Genomic DNA, 18,979 nt, shown 5'->3' with positions numbered 1-18,979 from the left:
GAAAAAGTCCACTGAACCAGTTCAAAAAATAATTTTAGGGCAAAAATCTTGATGGATTCGTGTTCAGCAGCCAAAACGGCCATAAAATCTATTTGTCTATTTGTCTAATCTATTTTGTTCAGATTTGCCCACCCCTAGTATACCCGCCATTATAGGAAATATTATCCATTTAGAAGCACTAGAGGGCGCCAAACTCCTTCAACCATAGCGTGCACATCGCAATACGAGGCATTCTCCTCTTCCTGGTATCAACACACGAGTACTAGTCGCATCATGAGAGTGCTGCAAATGTGGTACAGGTTCTGAGCCTCTCTAATGTTCGTTCTCTTTCAGTCATGAAAAATACAATGTGCTCTGTGTGAGAGCAAGCAACACAAGGCAATCACTCACAGTGAATCGTCCCTTTGAAAAAAATTAAACTCATACTACCATATCTGCTTTGCCAATGCTATCTTCTTTTTAATTACAGTAGTAAAAAATGTCTAATTGAGTTTGTTCGGTCATAAAAAAAAAAAACATCCCCGAAATCCCAAAATGAATGAGACAATTATAACTGTCTGTGAGTACAACAGACAAAACCAATCTCGTACAGGAGGAATTAAATGAGCTTAATACTGGAAAGCAAACAACAGTAAGGAGCTTATATTTAATGGCAGCAGAGATAGTATTGTGCTCATTAAAATGTATGTGTGTGTGTCTCTCTGTGTGTGTGTGTGTGCTCTTATGCTAAAACTGGTTTCCCTTGTCCACCCATAGCAACAGCACAAACGTGTGTTTTTAAGCAGTCTAGTTTTTCCCTTCAGAAATCTGATATCCCCGATCCCATCAGGGACTCTCTAAAAGCAGTGCAGGTCAATTCACTGCCAAGGACGTTTGTACTCCTATGAGTTCATCTGCATGACAAAAACGTGGGAAAATACAGGCGGCAGAGAACCTACTGTTGTGTGTCCTAAATGTATGTTCCTCCCAACCGGCAAGTTTGCCAGTTTAAGAAATGATTGCCAATCTGCTTCTGATTCCTTTTTAGTTAAGAGCATCTGATTACAGAATTCAGATTACGGTGCTTCTGTGCACGTCACCTCGGTCATCTTGATCTGAGATCAGAGACTGGTTTAAACTTATTGGATCTTTTAAGAGCTTTCAAGTGAAGTGCACATGCACAGATCTGCTGCGGATGTAATCAATTAAAAAGAAATCAGCTGCTGGTGCGTGAGCCTTATTTAATCAGACATTCGTGTTGATCATGCCAAACAATCTGAAAGGAAAAAAAAAACACTTTTCATCAAATAAAGATAATTTCTGTGCCTCTCTGTCTGTATCCCCTGCCGCTGGTGCATGGGGTTTCTGGCTAGACCTTGATACACTCCAGGTCAAAGCTCAGCACAAACAACATCATGCTGGAATCAGCAGAAAACTAAATAAAGGTCAGGCCTTTGGGGCCTTAAGCTCGCCCGCCTGAGTGAACAGTGTCTCTATAGAGGGAGGTAGAGGAGGGGGGGAGGGGGGCGGCAGAGTCAGAGGTGGGGGCTGCAGCTCGGCACAGCTCGCACGCACACGTTCGCCACAGCGCCAGCACAGAAGGGGAACTGTCAATAATTTCACTGTCAAAAAGATCTGGGGCAGGGAATCGGGGGGGGGGGGGGGACACAGCGGAACCCTGCACAACCTGTGTTCTGTATCCACTCTCTGCTGCACATCCTCAGCTGTCCTTGTACATACAACAGTGTTAGGTGTTTTAATCTCCCCTCTGGATTCCTACACCTATTCTCTCATACAGTCAAAAACACGTGTCTTGCAGAAAAGGCATGACCGCCAGGTATTACCGTTGATATACGTGAAGGGCTGGTAAAGTCAGTCTGCTTAAGCCACACTGCATCATGCTCTCTTGATCTATATTACTCTCTTGCGCCCCCTACCTGGGCCCTGCGGTGCTGCGCTAGCGATGATCCACTTGACCAGGCAACACTTCATGAGGGCCTTGCGTGTCAGCCGGGGTTTCTGCCACTTCCCGCCCTCCTTCTGGCCTCCGGGGCCTGGCTCCATCCCGTTAGCATCGGCCAGCAAGCTGCCATCCACCGCCTTCCCATCTGCCTGCATGACAGAGAGTGAGGAGAGAGGGGTTAGGACATTACTGAGAGAGAGGAGAGAGGGGTTAGGACAGTACTGAGAGAGAGGAGAGAGGGGTTAGTACAATACAGAGTGAGAAGGGAGAGGTTAGCATAATACAGAGAAATAGGAGAGAGGGTTTAGTATAGTACAGAGAGAGAGGAAAGGGAGGTTAGTATAATAAAGAGGAGAGAGTGGTTAGTGCAATACTAAGTGAGGAAAGTACAGTACAGAGAGAGAGGACAGAGGTAAAAACAGTATGCAGAAAGAGGAGAGGATACAGGGGAAAAAAAGTATAGAGTGAGGAGAAAGGGGTTAGTACAGAAAGTAGAGAGAGAGATTAATACAGTACAGAGAAAAATGAGAGGGGGTTACTACGGTACTGACTGAGAGTGAGGGGTTAGTGCAGTATAGAGTGAGAGGAGACAGAGGTTAGTACTGTGCTGGGAGAGGATACAGGTAGTACTCTAGTATAGACAGAGGAGAAAGGGGAAAGTAAAGAATGAGAAACAGAGATTAGTATAGCACAGAAAATATGGGGAAAGAGGGGTTAGAACAGAAGGATGAGAGAGGGTTTATTCCAATACAGAATGTAGATGGGGATTAACACTGAGTAGAACTGGAAGGTTTTTTCAGTACAAAGAACAGAGAGGGTTCACTGAGTAATTTAGAGAGCACAGTGAGAGGGATAATTAAGCACAGAGAGAAGTTAATACAGAACAGTGAAAAAGACAGTAGAGTGTCAGGTCATAATGGCTCAATAGCTGTTTACCTTTAAGATGAATCAATAACTTGCAGCCTTTAAAAATATACTCAGAGCAGTAATACGTATAAAAATACAATTTAGTACCTTGAGAATAACATAAACAATAGTTAGTTCAGGTACATGGAGACAGCAGGTTAATGTATCAGAGAGACTCTGAGATGTGGATCAATATTGCCCTCTGTGGAGCAATTCTGACAGTGTGTTTTGTGTTATCATTTTCACAGAAGACTCTCACTGGACCGTGGCTAAGTAAATTAAGGGCAGGCCTACTGCAGGTAATGCAAGCCCCCAATGTGACCCTTTTCCCGTGCAGCCAGGAAGCAGTTCAATCCCCATTACAGCTCTTTTTTGGCTTGCTCTCATCATTTGTGCCACACAACGAAAGACACACAGAGGATCCCATCTCGTCCCACCAGTTTCAGGGGGCAATGAGGAATACCACAAGACTGTGCGAATGCGTCTGTAGACACACGCAGATGAAACGGAATAAAACATCTGAGCAGAGCACAGGTTGCAGCAGCTCCAGAGTCTCCCGGAGTCTAGGAGCCTGAACAAGATCAATGCAGGGATTGACAGAGGGAGACAGAGAAGGGACTGAGAGAGAGAGCGGGCAGGAAGGAAAAGGGTGGAATTCAGAATGATCGTGTGCGTGTGTGTGTGTGTGTGTGTGTGTGTGTGTGTGTGTGTGTGTGCGTGTGTGTGTGTTGGGGGGGGGGGGGGTATAGTGGGCTGGGAGGAGGGAGCATGTGCACTTCCTCCTGTTTATGTTGTCGTGTTAAAATGATATGGGATAAAATACCTTGGGAGACCCCTGCAGACTCCCGCTCTCCAATTTGAATATGAAGCAGCACACGTGGACCATTCAGAAATGCACTCAATAATTCAGACTCCTTAAAAACAGCATCAATAAAAGATCAGGGAGGACCAGTGGGCTGAGGAACAATGTGTGGAAGGCAAGGAATGATGGGAAAAAAAAAACACATGCACATGCACATGCACACACATGCAACACACACACACATATACACGCAGGTATACACACATCCATGCACACACACACCACTATTCTGAGACAGGGAGGAAATTCATCAACTCTATGCCCTAGTGCAATTGCCATCCAAGCACCTAAATGAGCTCCTAAGAAGGTCATGCAGCTACATAATGAGATAGGTCTGATTTTGTCATGGTTTCAGAAGCGAGTGCCGACCCTTTAGCAGAGGTCTTTGGATAAAACAAGTGAAATCTTCCCTTCTCCGGCACACACTGTGCCCCTTTTCCATGTCCATGACAAAACAAACTCCGGGAACCATGCAGTACTTGAACAGCCACATATCAGGGACAATTTCCTGCCCTGATTGAGAAACGCTGCCCCAGCCACACTGGACCTTGAAGAAGGGAATCAAGTGATGAGACTCATGACGGAATCAAGACGAGGGGAGGTGACGTCATCAAGCTCAAATATTTTTTGTGCCACTGCAAAATTTTATAGTGTGCTATGCTGAGCAGAAAAATGAAAAAACACAGTGCCCTTTGGTTTAAGATCTGCAGACTACATTTACCCCAAAGTAAGGTCATAGAACTATCTGTTACCTTATTAAGGTTCTGTAGGAGTCACTAGTGCTCCCACAACAAAGGAGCTGTAGAGGGACTGCGAGGACACAGTGGGGTGGGGGGTTGCATATTGTTGCTGCACCCGAAGGAACTGTAAGCCCCCCCCCCCCGAACTCACAACCAGAAGGCAGTATGTGATAAAAGGGACAGAGAGGGGGAGGGAAGGAGATAGACAGATAGGAAGATGATACAGAGCCGTTTTACAGAGCATACATTAGCATAACTATTTTTGTACATTCCACAAGAAAAGAAAAACCAGAGGGAGGGAGGGAGAGAGATGAGAGAGAGAGAGAGAGAGAGAGAGAAGGAGGGAGAAAGATAGAGTGAAGGAATGTTGCATAACAATCACACGTGACAATTTAAGCCCACACATCATTTGCTCAAGATTGGTCGATTTTCAAATACACGCACACATACAACACATGCATGCAAACAAAAACAAACACAACAGAGATTAAAAAAAAAAGAGAACAGAAAAGCTCCCAAGAAGAGTTCCAGTTTCTGGTGCTAGGAAGGACAACAAGAGCAGAGAGTGTCCACATACTGATGTGTGTATGTGTGAGCGTGTGTGACTGTGTGTGTGTGTCTCTGAGCAGCTGTGATGTACACTGAGGGTCAGAGAGGAACAGAAGGCATTGACATTGCATCTAAGATGCCACTGAAAAAGGCAAAGTGCACCCCCCATCTCCCTCAACCTCTCTCTCACACACTATCAAACATCTTTGGTGTCTCGAAGGTGACTGAATTAGGGCCCAAGCGAAGCTGCATTATTTATGAGGAGCCAGTGAATCAGACACACACGCACAGAGTTTTTGAGTAAGACCAAGGGTGCAGACTCAGACTAATTCCTCCCAATGAGGCTGGTGCCGTCCGCCTTCCACAGTCTGCTGTGTTTCAGACCCGCCATGACTCACGCCCCATTCCTCTCCACTACAATTCACACACACACACACACACACACACACACACACACACATGGGCTGAGGCACAGAGCAACTCTGCACAGAAACTCCGGTACTCAACATTGTACAAACACAGATGCGCACAGCACACAGACTCTTCAGCATTCTAAACACACACATTCAAAATTGTTCGCATGCACAGGTTTACACGGAGTGTAAGCACAGCTCTTCTGCCACTCACTTCGCTGGTCAGGAAATCCATATGGTAGAAACGTATCCATAATTCAGTGGTCACTTTCTACCACTTTATCTCTGAAAAATGAATCAGTTTCCCCCTTTATTTTTCTCCCTTCTTTCAAATAACCCACCTGCTCTCACTTTGGAGCTCCCCTCTCTCTGTTTTACTCACACTGTACTCCTGTGATCTTTCACAGTACTGATCTCTCTGTATCACCACAGTCTCTACATTCTCTCTTGCTGCACTGTAATGCTGCATTTTTTTTTTTTAACCATATTACTAATCCCACTCACAGTACTGCACTGCTGATCTCTCTCACTGTAATGATCTTTCTCACTATATTGGTTGTCTCTCTCATATTGTACTGCAGATTTCTCAAGATTTCTCTATAGATTTTCTACTGTACTGTATAGAATCACTGTATCTTTAAAAGTTTCCTACTTTATTTACCATTACTTGGGTCTTGATTAATAATGACGATTATAGATCTTTCTCATTGTACTGTGCTTTGGATCTCTCTCACTATAATGCATTGCTGATCTCTCTCACTGAATGTCTGATCTCACCCTCTGCATGGCTGATCACTCTAACACTGATCTGCCCCCTGCAACCGTACAAAGTCTGTTCTCTGATCTGAGGCACATCACAGCAGGACGAGACAGTGCAGCAGTGCTGTACGAATCACAGTGAGACAGCAGGATCACCCCCCACAGGAATATAGGTGCATTCAGAGCTTGCATACGCTCAGACATACGCTATCTTGCCAAAACACAGACTATGTGACCCACTGGGAGGGGATGGTGGGTGAAATAAGACTAGAAATAGAATCAGCATGCAGCTAGTCCTGGTGTTCGGTCCTCACCACTGCAAATCAACACCACAGCTGCCCTGTTGCTTTTTTAGAAAAAAAAAAATTGTCGTGCATGTGCCATTTCCTTGCCACATTCATTGTTGACACACTGTGCTTTTGGGAGTCCATCGAGGCATCATGAAATATGTTCTGAAAGCAAACCAATTCACAGATGAAGAATGCAAAAGCTTTAAAGGAGGAATCTCTCTCTGTAAGATAGATGTGCGCTTCAGTACAGCAGGGGACCTCCACCCTGTCCTTCCACAGAAACTCAGACCCCCACACATTACATCCTGAGACACCTACACATAAACATCCCCCCCCCCTTCACCCCCTCCTACTGTAATAGGCCTGTGTTTTCCCCTTTCTGCCAGTCCCGCTGCTACTTATGTACTTTAACCCCGGGGCAGCTCTTCAGAAAGCTCCATTTGACAACAGATTCAATGGCTGGGGAGCAAGGGAAAAAAAAACTTTCTCTTCCTGGATGGGTCTTGGATGAAACTGTGTAATCAAATATTTAATATCCGTCACACTGCTATTTTGTCTGAATCTTTCTCTGCACTCATACAAAGAAAGCATAAAAGCACTCCCTCGCTCCCTTTTTCTGTGTGATCTTTCAATATTATGTATTTCACAAGATTCAGGAAGCCATTTTCCAATCCATGACTCTCTCATAGACTTTTGTTCTGATTCTGTGTGGCCAGAGATGTAATGGTTTAAATGTATTGTCCTGCAATGTGTCAGTTATGAAATAAGTTTCAGGTAGAAAGACACACCCATTTCAGGTTCATAAGGACATGACCTCCATGTCTTGTTTTGTGCATTACAGAAATGAGAGAGCAGTGGAGGGGACTTGACCTTTGACCTGCTATCCAGCTCTGTGGACTTGGACCATCCACTCACAGTCCTCACAGGACAGCAAAAAGGTCCTTATATTCAACCTCACCCCTCTACAGCATATCCGCACCCATTTCCAGGAGTTTACCCCAAATGATTTTTGCAAGGGGTCAGGGGCATAATTTATCTTTTTTTTCCATTCAGTTTTGCTTTGGGATTTTTGTCTTTAATTACCTCTGGTGTGCTGTAAAATCTTCTGTGGTTGATTGATTTATTGATTTATTGATTGACATCTGGGCTGTATGTTCAGTGCTGCTCTCCACTTAGCTGTCATTAATCTGAGCTCTAACTCTGGACTCTTCTGAAGGTCATCTTACTGCCTGGACCACACACATGCACCCAGCCAAATCTGACTCCTTTAGTCCGGAGCACAGACTCTGGTTACCAAAGATTCCCTCTTTCACAAAATGTCAGGGGGAGGGAGAGGAGAGCTGAGAGGAAAGCAAACACAAGGACAGCCTGTTCTATTTCCAGGGTTTTTTTAAACTCTGCACTTGTCTTTTTCTCTCTCACTCTTTCATCAACTTTGCACGAGTTGCCTTCTCCGTCTGTGTCTTCCTCCCACTCCAACTCCCACTCCTGCATCCTCCCTTCCTTCCTCTGTCTGCTTCCACTCCTGTTTGTCAGTTTATTCCTGTATCAAGTTCTCAACCCCAAATTCTCTGACTCTGACTGCAAGTAGAGAGTGTTAGCTGCTCAAAGGAGGCTGTGGATCAAAGTTGAGTGCTCCTCTCTTTCAACATATATAACTTATTTTTAAACAAATGCTCTACGTAGAAGAACAGGCTTGTTACTGTTATCTGTGTCTGAGTATTGTCTGGGCAGGTTATTTTTGAACATGTGCCACGTCCCCAACCTCAGGAAGAAAGCAGGTAGGGAATGCATAGCCAATGAACTGTAACGGGATGTTTAGGTGGCTACATTAGGAATTTGACCAAGTCACCAGGGTTACTGTGTTTTTCAGTAAGTTCCATGGAAGCTGTATGGATGGATGCACAGGCATATGCTAAAGCATGCTGTAAATGCAGGTGAAGCATGAGCCTGTTTCCGCTCTACATCATACAATTCTCTTAGTGAACTAGCTGTTGTTAGATTCGTAAGACAATTCCCTCGCCGTCATCAATTAGATGTGCTAATTGATTCCTTTCAACGATGATCTGTGCTCTGTGTCAATCATCCCTGACGACCGAGGAGAGGACAAAGGCAGCCATCACTCACAAAACACAATGACGCAAGGTAAACTTCAGCATTACAGGCAGGAATCTAACCTGTTACTGTGAGAAAGGAAAAACAGTGCACAGAGGGTACAAGAGACATGGATTCAGAGAATGAGAGAGAGAGAGAGAGAGAGAGAGGGAGCAAAAGAGAGAGAGGGAGTGCAAAACAGAAAAAGAGATCAAGATGGTACATTTATTGTTTTTGTGAAAGAGATATGTACTGTATGTGTGAGTTAAGAAATTTACGTGTTGTCATTGTGTACTTTCATTTTGTCCTAGTGCTACATGTGTGAAATTTAAGCTAAAATACAATTTCCAGCTGTTAAAAGTAAAAGCCATTGGAAGTTAAACATGGAAACCATCACACAATGTGGAGAAATGGAGAGAAAGACAGGATGAAGCAGTCAAAAAGAGAGGGAGAACAAAATGAAAAGAGAAGGGAAATACACATGCTAGAAGACGTGAGAATGAAACAGCTCAGGAGAAGAGGAAAAACAAACAAGGGTGAAAGAGGAGTCATCACATTTCTCCCTCAGGACTGAAAGAGCTCCCTGTGATCATTTGGACTAAAGCAAAATTCTTACTGAATTTTGAATAGTGAGCTCCATATCCCATCATGCAGCACTCATCTACCATGATGTTCAACCCCATTACTGACAAAGGCATTCTTCCCTTCCAGTCATCCTATTCCCTCTCCAGTGCTGTCAGATAGCTCATCCCACCCCTCAGTCTCCAGCTTGCCAGTGTGCACAACAATGTATCACCCCCAACCTTACTTCCTTATCCCTGCTACCATCGGCCTCCAGCTCAGAGCTATGGCTATGAGGGACAGCTTGACAAAGCCACGGTGATAACAAGATGTGGGTCGTTTGACCAGTCATAGCTGATATAACTGTGTGTCAATCTGCGCTGATCTGACAGCGTGACCACCCAGTCTCTGCGCTCGCTTATGGTAATCTCTCAGGAGAGGATGCATGATTGCTGCGGTGGACCTTGACAGGTGCCACATTCTCTGTGCGTGGGTGGGTGACAGCTCCTTGTGTGCGTGTCTGTGTGTATGTGTGTACGTGTGTGTGTGTGCGTGCATGCGCGTGTGTGTGTGGGATGGTGGACGACGGGACACGGGTATTGCCGTGTGCATGTGAGCATCTGTTTGCATTGTGGAGTTCAGTGTCTGTTTTTGCTACGGCACACAGAATGTGAGAGTGTCTGTGACTGTGTGTTTATAGTGTGGTTCACAGCGTTTCTGAATACATGACATAGGGAACGAAATAACATAACGGGATGCAACAAAGCGAGGATGTGTGTGTGAGTGTGTGCGTTTGCATGCACATGTCAATGATGACAGAGCGATGCTTCATGAATCCCATAAGGACTGGAGCTCTTTAATTCACCAATCACCATTTCTTGAACCAATCAAAAGATCGCTCCCTAGCAGAACATTTTGAATAATTCAGACCAATGAGTCATTGATAACATGATATCTCCAACACTTTAGGGGTTCAAGAAGCCTTACTGCCCCATCTCTAGCATTTGTGTTAAATGGACGTGTACAAAGGTCTACTGTACATGAGAGGAGCATGCTGTTTCAGAGTTTTTCGATTGGTTCATACAAGTTACATTGACAAAATATGGTAGGACTACCATGACTAGTTACAGACACAAATTAATAGACCCATCTGCATAGTGCCTAACCATAACCCTAACCCCCTCCCCAGACCCATCTGATGGCTGCATGTCTTCAGGGAAAAGATAAAGGGGCTGCTAGATACAGGCACATCATCAGCAATAACGTGTTTACCTTCCCAGAATAAATGAACCAGTTTGTCATCCAATAATGAAACCAGCGACAGTAAAGGTGTGGGAGCGTGCGCGAGACTTACACATCTCATTCATCACCTGTTTCCTTGGAGACGCACAGAGCACCAGTCCCCTGACCCTCCCTGCTCTCCTGTCTCTCAGCTACAGCAGGTACAGTGTAAGAGAAAGGGAGCGTAATTCTTTTCCCCAAACATTCTTTGGTCTTTTTTTCTTTTCTTTTTTTTTCTTTTTATCCATGGGGGAGATTTGTTTTCTTTTCATCCATGGGGGAGATTTGTTTTGAGATTAGTCCCTGAAGTAAAACCAATGCTCAAATAACAATAACAACCAAAACGAATATTTAAAAACTAATGTATTTAGTATTTAAAAAGGCAGGCTTGTTTCAAAGAGCCCAAGTCACAATGCATCACCACCAGCCTAAGAAAAGATAATAAAAACACTATTAATAAGTAACACTGTGCTCTATCTCCTACACCTTTCACAATGGAATGTTTGAACAACCCATGGGACTCCCCTATGAGTTTCTTTCATTCTTCCAAACTGGGTGTGACTACAGTTACCCCCACCCCTCAATAAATTATACATGAAAGAGTGCCTGTCCCTGCCAGGACTAAGTACTGAGGCAGGAAGCATTGTTGTGTTGTATATGAAATGCATGTCCATCCATCTATCCTGGCGGCTTATTGCATGCAGTATGAAGCACTGACATGAACCATGTAACACAACCAGTCATGTGAGTTTTACAATAATACTAATTAACTTTACACAAGTAAAGTAAGACATTCTCCAAGTAAAATAAGACATTCTCAACAACAAATCTTTCTACACACAACTGTTCCGCCAGTGAGTGCATGCCAGCCTTTGCATGAGTGAAATAAGAGTGGGGCTTCATGACCCCCAAAATGGGTGGGGCCAGTGTGAAAGAGTGAGAGTGCTAAATCAGTGATTCATTGATTTGATTGAATCATGACAAACAAGTCAGTGATTGACAGCACATGGTAGCTCCACCCAGTAAGGGGTTTATGAAGCCTCGCTCTGCTATCACGATCTGGCATCTCTTTGACCACTCTGTCAAGGAAGTCGCCCCTTGCTGATGTGTTGATACAGTGCATGCAGCTGAGCACTTACCCTAGGATTCAGATTCAAATACATCTTCATCTTTTTTTGGGAAAGCTTCAAACTATAATTATAAGGGACGAAAGTGATATTTTTTTCAGACAGCTTTGCCAAGAGCCTTTCAGCACACAGGCAATTGTGTCTGGATTGCAGTACCCCATCATAAGGGAGCCAGAAGTGCAGACCAGCCAATTGTAAACCAAAAATGTCTTTCTCATTCAGGCTCATATTCCTTATACCATCAACATGAAAATGTATCTAACCAGACAGTTTATAGTTAAACAGTCATTTGCGTGTAAGGTAATTTAAAACAATTATTGGGTCTATGGAACTGCTGTCTGAGAGAGAAAAAAATCAGGTCAATTATACAGTAATTATGAATTTCCAATTAATATCGCTAACAGAAACTCTGTACCTCTGACATGCAACACTTGGACAAGCAACACTAAGTGGATGAACACAGAATTAGTTTAGGAAACATTTATGCTTACCTCACTGTTTGCGTAATTAAAATTACTACTGTCAGCCTTTCATTTGATTAAAATGGATCAGTTTAAGATAATGTATTGATACCCTGGAAGTACATTTGACACAAATTTTTCATGTGGCCGAACTCACATGAATTAATGTAAGATAATTAACCGCGCAAGCCTAAGTGCTGCTCATGAAGTTAAACTGTGGTTTTGCCTGCGGCAATACTTTCCATAAGCCAAAACTCATTTCCATCAAAACTGATACATATCTGGAAACAAACTGAACACATGCTACTGCTTGTCTTTATCTTCAAAGGTAAACAGCATGAAATGAAAACGGAAATAAATTAGATGAGTGTTCAGTACGTCATTAAACCTAAAGAAACCTTCAATGCACATTTACGGTCTTTAATTCACATGAAAACACTTCAACTCAGTAAAGTCAAATTACACAGTTAACTTTTATCGAGAAAACTCGAAGCAAAACAGCACTGCCACTGCGAGACAGTAGTGTCTCACGCGGGTCCGAATGTAACGCTTCCGTGATAAATAGCTATGCTGTAGCCTATAAGAATAAAACTAGAAAATCAAAACAAAAGAAAGCATGTTGTGTCCACTTAATTGAACAGGTGTGCGTTCAAACAGCACATCGAAAAGAAAGCAAACATAGCGCTCGTTTCAGCGCAACCCACCACTCCATCTGACAGTAATCGCACTGCAAACGCTTACTCTGCGCTTTACAAATGATGCACAACGAACTAACGGTCGGACTGCGCTGCATTGGACAGAATGGACCCTAACGCATCAGCCGCAAGCATCTTTTCATGATTTCAATGAATCAGTGTATAATGCACAACAATATGAATATTTTGAAAATATTTAAAAATATAGAGTCCTTCGTTCGAAATATAGTAACAATCGGTGACAAAGAAAATCTGTTTTACAGTAAAGCCAAATGAAGCCACTGTTAATGCGCTCAAAGACTAACAACTTCAGTCAAACCACAGCATACGTGAGGGCAGTATTGAGCGAGCAATGAAATATTTTTAACCTACAAGCAAGAGTTAGGGTGCAATACAGTGGTGACATTAAAGCCATGTGCGCGTTCCGCGTGCCATAGGCGGCAGCCCAATGCAACATCTGTAGCAATTATGTAACTCTTAAAACACAGTAACTCACTTGAGCGTCATACACTAAAAAGAGTGGATGGAAAAAGTAACGGTTTTCGCTCTTGCATCGATCGAACCGTTATGGCTTTGCGTTCTAAAGAGCATATCTCCTTTAGTTACACTACAAATAACACCGAAAACGCCACAGCGACGCCGACGAAAGTGATCGAAATAAAAGTGACAATAATCATGATAATAATTTTACCTGCATAGTATTCCTCTAATCTGCGTGCACTCGTGTTGTGCTGCCTGTGGTCTTCGTTGTGTTCTCACTCACTTTCTCTCGGGTGACTCTTGACAGCTGGACTGTCATATAAATGCCCAGTGCTCTACTTCGCGCAAGAAAGACAGTGGGTGAGTGTGAATGAGAGAGAGAGAGAGAGAGAGAGAGAGAGAGAGAGAGAGAGAGAGAGAGAGAGAGGTTGTGGGGAGCAATGGAGAGCAATATGCCAAGATGAGACACACTAGAATTCCCTTACATTTTTAACTCTTCATTCTCTGGCAATAGTCTGTTATTATGACCACGCCTTCCAGAGAGCAGTGTTTCTATTCTTTTTAAAACGGTGAAACAAAATAAGAACAATTAATTGCACCAAATTGACCGTAAAAGTGTTCATATGCGGAACTTATCAATATGCATGCTTGCTTTTACAGGTTGAGTCAGCTTTTTTTAAGATACAAGAACACTCAGACTTCTATCAATGAATCTGGGCGAACATTGCGGGCGAACATTGCGGGGCCACACGTCGTACGCAGGATGGTAAAATGCATGGACTGAAGACTTGCTTTAATGTTTTAATATCAAGTCAAATCAAGCCTATTTTCAGTGTCAATTCATATACAATTCCGCAATACACCACAATTAACGATAAAATGTTACTTTATCGTGCACGACAAAAGACGCGAGTTAAAACGGGGTTTATTTATTTATTTATTTATTTATTTATTTATTTTTATTTTATTTTTTTGCAAATTCCTGTAACACCTACAGCCATCACTGCGATAATCATTAGCCAGGAAAGGACCTAACACATTCACTGGTGTCTCATTGCATTAACCAAACATTACACGACATTACATCATTGTCATTTAGCAGACGCTCTTATCCAGAGCGACTTACACAGGTTACAATTTCATCTATTTATACAGGTGGATATTTACTCAAGCAATTGTGGATTAAGTACTTTGTACAAGGGTAGGCCTACATTTTCCCATGCTACCCAAATACACGGATGAATCCAGTCAGATGGTATGCCGCCGCGTAATATCATCACCATAATCATTAGTTCGCAAATTGCCGATCTGTAAAGGCGTAATGCAAGTGTGAAGAGACGAGGCCCGCTTGAGTGGACTCTATGGGTCCTTCAGATAGGCCTACCCTCCGTTGACCATAAAACAATAAAACTAAGATAATCTGTATGGCACGGAATCCGAAGACCACAGGTGTATGCACACTGACCGAGGCGGTATCAGAAATAAAGCAGCGTATGATTGTACGCGTCTTCTGCGTAAACTGACACAGATGACGAGAGTTTAATTCTATAAGCAAAACAGGACATGGACCTATTCATTTAAGGTAAAGCTTGTTGAAATGTCTGCATCAGCTCCAGAAGGCGAGCTTAATCTAAAGTCAGCGCTTAGTTGCCTGCACAGTCTTAATTAACACTTTCATTAGTATCACCGCTGCAGTCTTTTGAACTCTGATTGTGTGGGTAGAGTTGCTGAGAAACGTCTCCTTGTACAACCAAGAATAACTACTTGACTCATGTTAAGTGGACTTTTTTTGTGATCAAGGAGCCAGCAACGAAATTGCTTCCTGAAGTACATGATCAAGCCATTATTTCCCCCTCCACTTGCCTGAGAATAACAACAGTTTTCTAACCTACAGGTGAACAGGACAGCCATTCCTAAAAGAAATCTTGGTCTACAGAGCTGCTGCTCTGCTGTTTCTGCCAGGCTGAACATCAGAAACCCCTGATATGGAAAGGGGTGCAATGGCAAATTGCTGACTTTGTTATCATAAGGATGTATTAGAATTCCATTACAAGCTTCACAGGTCTGTTACAACATCCTAAAGCCATGCAAAATGCATCAAAGAACCACCGGTAATCATGGCGATTTTAGTATGCAAGGAAACACTCAAACCCAGACCTGATGGACCACGGTTTGTTTTAGTATAAGATGTGTTGGGCCAAGGGAGCCTGCAGTAGTCAAGGATTCGTGATAATCAGATTGAAGCTTGTCCTTGGAGCAGCCAGATGCAGGAGCGGGCCTGATGCTATCATATATCAATTAAATCAATTCCGAATTACAGTGGGATCGATGGCCTCTTCAGAGGGAAGACGATCCTCTCCTCATCTTGCACAGTGCTTTTAGGAGAAAAAGGGAGACACACACAGCATTCTGCTTCTCTACCCAAAGCCCTGTCACTGCTCCAGCAGAGCAGAAGCCACCGCTCCAGACTCATTGAGATTCAGTAATAACGCTGCGCAGGCATGGGTAATGTCTGTTGCCATGTTTCAAGTTTCTATGGAAAAGCTAGAACAATGTGGCTAATTTTAGAAGGAACAAAAAATAGCTTGCTCTTTGTCGGTTGGATTTACATATTTTTTTCCTCTATAATTTAGACCGAATTATACAAAGATATAAAGGCCGAATGGACACAATAGCATTCTTCAAGTCCTGTCTTTACTCTCACACTGTGAAAATAAATTGTTAAGATCACAGGAAAAAATGTAATGTGATGAAGCAACCGTTTCAGTTAAATCATAGTTTTAATCATCAGTATTATATGATAAATACTTATTGGTTTGCCAAAACAACTTCAGGTGCCTGGACAATGTGGGGATAACAGGGTATTTTAAAAACCTGTATGACCTCAAACCTCAATGAACATTTAGAACACCTGACTGAAACAAAATACTAAAAAGCACTATGGCTTATTTAGCCCTCTCTAACCAAATGCATTTACATGCATCACTGTGTATCATTCATGATTGTCAAAATATTTATTGCAACGAGTGAGAACACCATCTACTACTATTCCTAATAATACTATGCAGTATAACAGTGTGAGAATACGGGGTAGAAAACATGCAAGCTGAAGCATAGACCCACATTTTCAGAGCTCACATCCTTTACACTAGTGGGGAGTGTACTTTGTAGCTTTGACCACTGTGCAATCTCTGCATGCGTCATGCAATAGCCCAAATACTCAGCATGCAAACCCCACCGTCCCTAAGCTTTCTGGGATGTGTTCACCAGAAACTGGACATGACTAAAGGATTGTTCATGGCTTATTTCAAAGAGAGAGAGCAAGGGGGGGGGGGGGGGGGCATTTAAAGGGAGGGGGGGTCTTTGTTGCCATGGAAATTGTTGCTAAGTTGCTGTTCCAGAGCTGCTTAGGAAGAGAGGGATGGGGATTTAAAAACTAAGTGAAGGAGAAGTACTGCCAAAGGAAGAGAAAAGAATTCAGGGAAGTAGGATGGAGTTTGGGAAGAAGGGTGGGTGTTAGTAGGTATAGGGAAAAATAGGAAAATACCTGCTCGACTATCACATGAAACCTGAGCTGATTGACAGATGCTAGTTACATAGGTAGTTTTTTCATAGTTTTGACTCTTTTGCTGTTGTTTAGGTTCAATTGCTCAGTTGATCAGTCAGTCAACTTTTATCTGGGATGGAGCCCTTTAAAATCTGATTGTCACAGAGTGCTTTATGGTGCTCTCTCTGTACTTACTTACTTATTTTACTCCTTCAATCCTTTCAAAACTCTGCTTCATCCCATTTTCCCTCTCTCCCTCTGACTCACTCACTTACTCCTTTTTCGTTTTTCCAACATCATTAGCAGATGGCACTGTGTGAAGTTCTAATATGAGCTTGCAAATACCATATTTGTCAGTATTTCCACAACAAAAGTGAATTTCTGAAAAAATAAAATAATTAAAGCTGATCCGTTCTGCCATTTGAGCACATGTGAGACACATGCCTGTCGACATGCCAACCTCATTGCGTGTAGCTGGCTGGCATGTCACCAATGTGTGAAGGGTTCCTTGGAGTTCACATCAATTATTCGTAGGAATTGCTCCTGAGGGATCAAGGAAGGACTTAAAGTAATCTCACTACCCGTGTTGAACTTGGACTGTCCATTGGCTGCTCTCTTTCCAGCTACAGCTTCAATCTTACTCTTCGCTGTTTATTTATTCATATATTCAACCCCATTCTGACTTGGAAGGTCAACAGAGAGATTGTTTCTCTTTTACAATGGCCACCTGGGGAAACTAAGCAGGTAAGGAATAAAAGGGGACTGTGGTGTCAATTATTGGTAGGTAGATGATTAGAAGTTTAGTCATACAATCCTACTGGTTCAATGGCACTTTGCTTCATAACAGTGAGTCAGGACCTCAGCGTGATACCCTCAACTGAAAGGTGGCACCTCCTACAATACAGTGCCCCTGTCACTACACTGGGGCACTGGATTTACTTTACCGAGAAGGAAGCCTCTTCTGCCTTAACCACTTGCAACAGCTCCTATATTTTCCTAGAACCCTCATTCAAATACTAAGTATAAACCCAGTCCCACTTAACCTTAGCTTTTCAGTAGGTTCGGTACCCCCAGGGTGATATTACTGCTGGCAAACCTCCACACATATCTTCCCATCTCATTCCTTCTCATGGCCTGCTTCTACTGTATGTCCAATAATGCTCAGAAGGCTGGAACATCTTTATCTGCACATGCACATTTTGACTGTTTGGCTTTTATTTAGCAGAGATTTCATTCTATTGTGCATTTTTGATTTCATAAGTTGCAGTGTGTGAATTGCTTTCTTCTGTTAAATTATTACTAATCCCTTACAAGTTTTTTTAAAGGATGGGTGAAGTTCTTGAAGTTTCATGGCTTCTATTTCTCTCTCTTCTCTTCTTATCTGTCTGAGGTAAAATTCCTCCCGCATTTCGTCGCAATTTGTCCCGCTGACGGAAATGCACCGCACCAGCACGGACAAAGCTACTGAACAGTTTGGACAACATTGATTTATGTTCCTCCCGGCATCAGTGGGGACAGCATGTGTAACAGTAATAGAAGTACCATCAAGCCTCTCTCTTGCCAGCGATCCATCAACCTCTCTTCCTCACAAACATTCTCCTATCCTTTCTGTCCCCCAGTGCCCCCCTGTCTTGATTTCCATTCCTCTGTGCCCAAATTTTTAACCCCCGCCATCCTTCATGGTCTTTTCCATCATCACCTAAGTACAGACAGACACAGGAATCAGTCACCACATAGCACAAGGAGATTTGATGGAGACGGGTCTGTGGTTGATTTTGAACTATGGTCTTCACTGTCTGTGCATCACAATAAGGTGCACAATTAGGTAAGGGAACAAATCAAGGTCATGCTCTGGTTCTAGGTGGTGACATCACTTTCTGAGGCTGCTGGTCTCTCACACTTCTGCGCTCCACTAAATCCTCCCCATCTAATCTCCTGCAGCAAACTCGGTCCCCGGCAGTGTAACAGGGTTACGCCTGCTGCGAGTTTCAAACCGTGGGCCCTCGCCATCCTCACACTACAACAACAGACACGATTAACTCACCAGGCTAAAAACCCAAGGTCCCACTTCATAGAACTTGTTGTGTTCTTGCTCTGGTTGTACAAGGGGACATCACTTTCTCTTACAGTTGCTGTCATTTTTACTCGCATTACTGAGCTCTGCAACATACGCGGGCACATGCACAAATTCAAAAGCAGACAGTTCAAAAAACAGCAGACCCTACAGAATCTCAGCTTACTCATAGCCCTCTGTGAACAGAGACACTTGACT

General features: G+C 43.2%; 1 protein-coding gene across 1 annotated transcript in view; it reads right to left on the bottom strand.

Moving 5' to 3' along the window:
- The window catches only part of LOC118777747 (calsenilin-like), a 31,584-nt gene extending 18,055 nt beyond the window's left edge, over positions 1–13,529 (bottom strand). The window contains exons 1-2 of the mRNA XM_036528887.1: positions 13,372–13,529; positions 1,917–2,091 (exon numbers count right to left, since the gene is read on the bottom strand). Of these exons, the coding sequence (XP_036384780.1) occupies positions 1,917–2,091; positions 13,372–13,377 (181 nt within the window). The 5' untranslated portion in view covers positions 13,378–13,529. The remainder of the gene's footprint in view (positions 1–1,916; positions 2,092–13,371) is intronic.
- Between the last annotated feature and the right edge of the window lie 5,450 nt (positions 13,530–18,979).

This window comes from Megalops cyprinoides, chromosome 5 (assembly GCF_013368585.1).
Source record: "Megalops cyprinoides isolate fMegCyp1 chromosome 5, fMegCyp1.pri, whole genome shotgun sequence".
Lineage (NCBI taxonomy): Eukaryota > Metazoa > Chordata > Actinopteri > Elopiformes > Megalopidae > Megalops > Megalops cyprinoides.
This window is presented reverse-complemented; position numbering and strand designations above follow the sequence as displayed.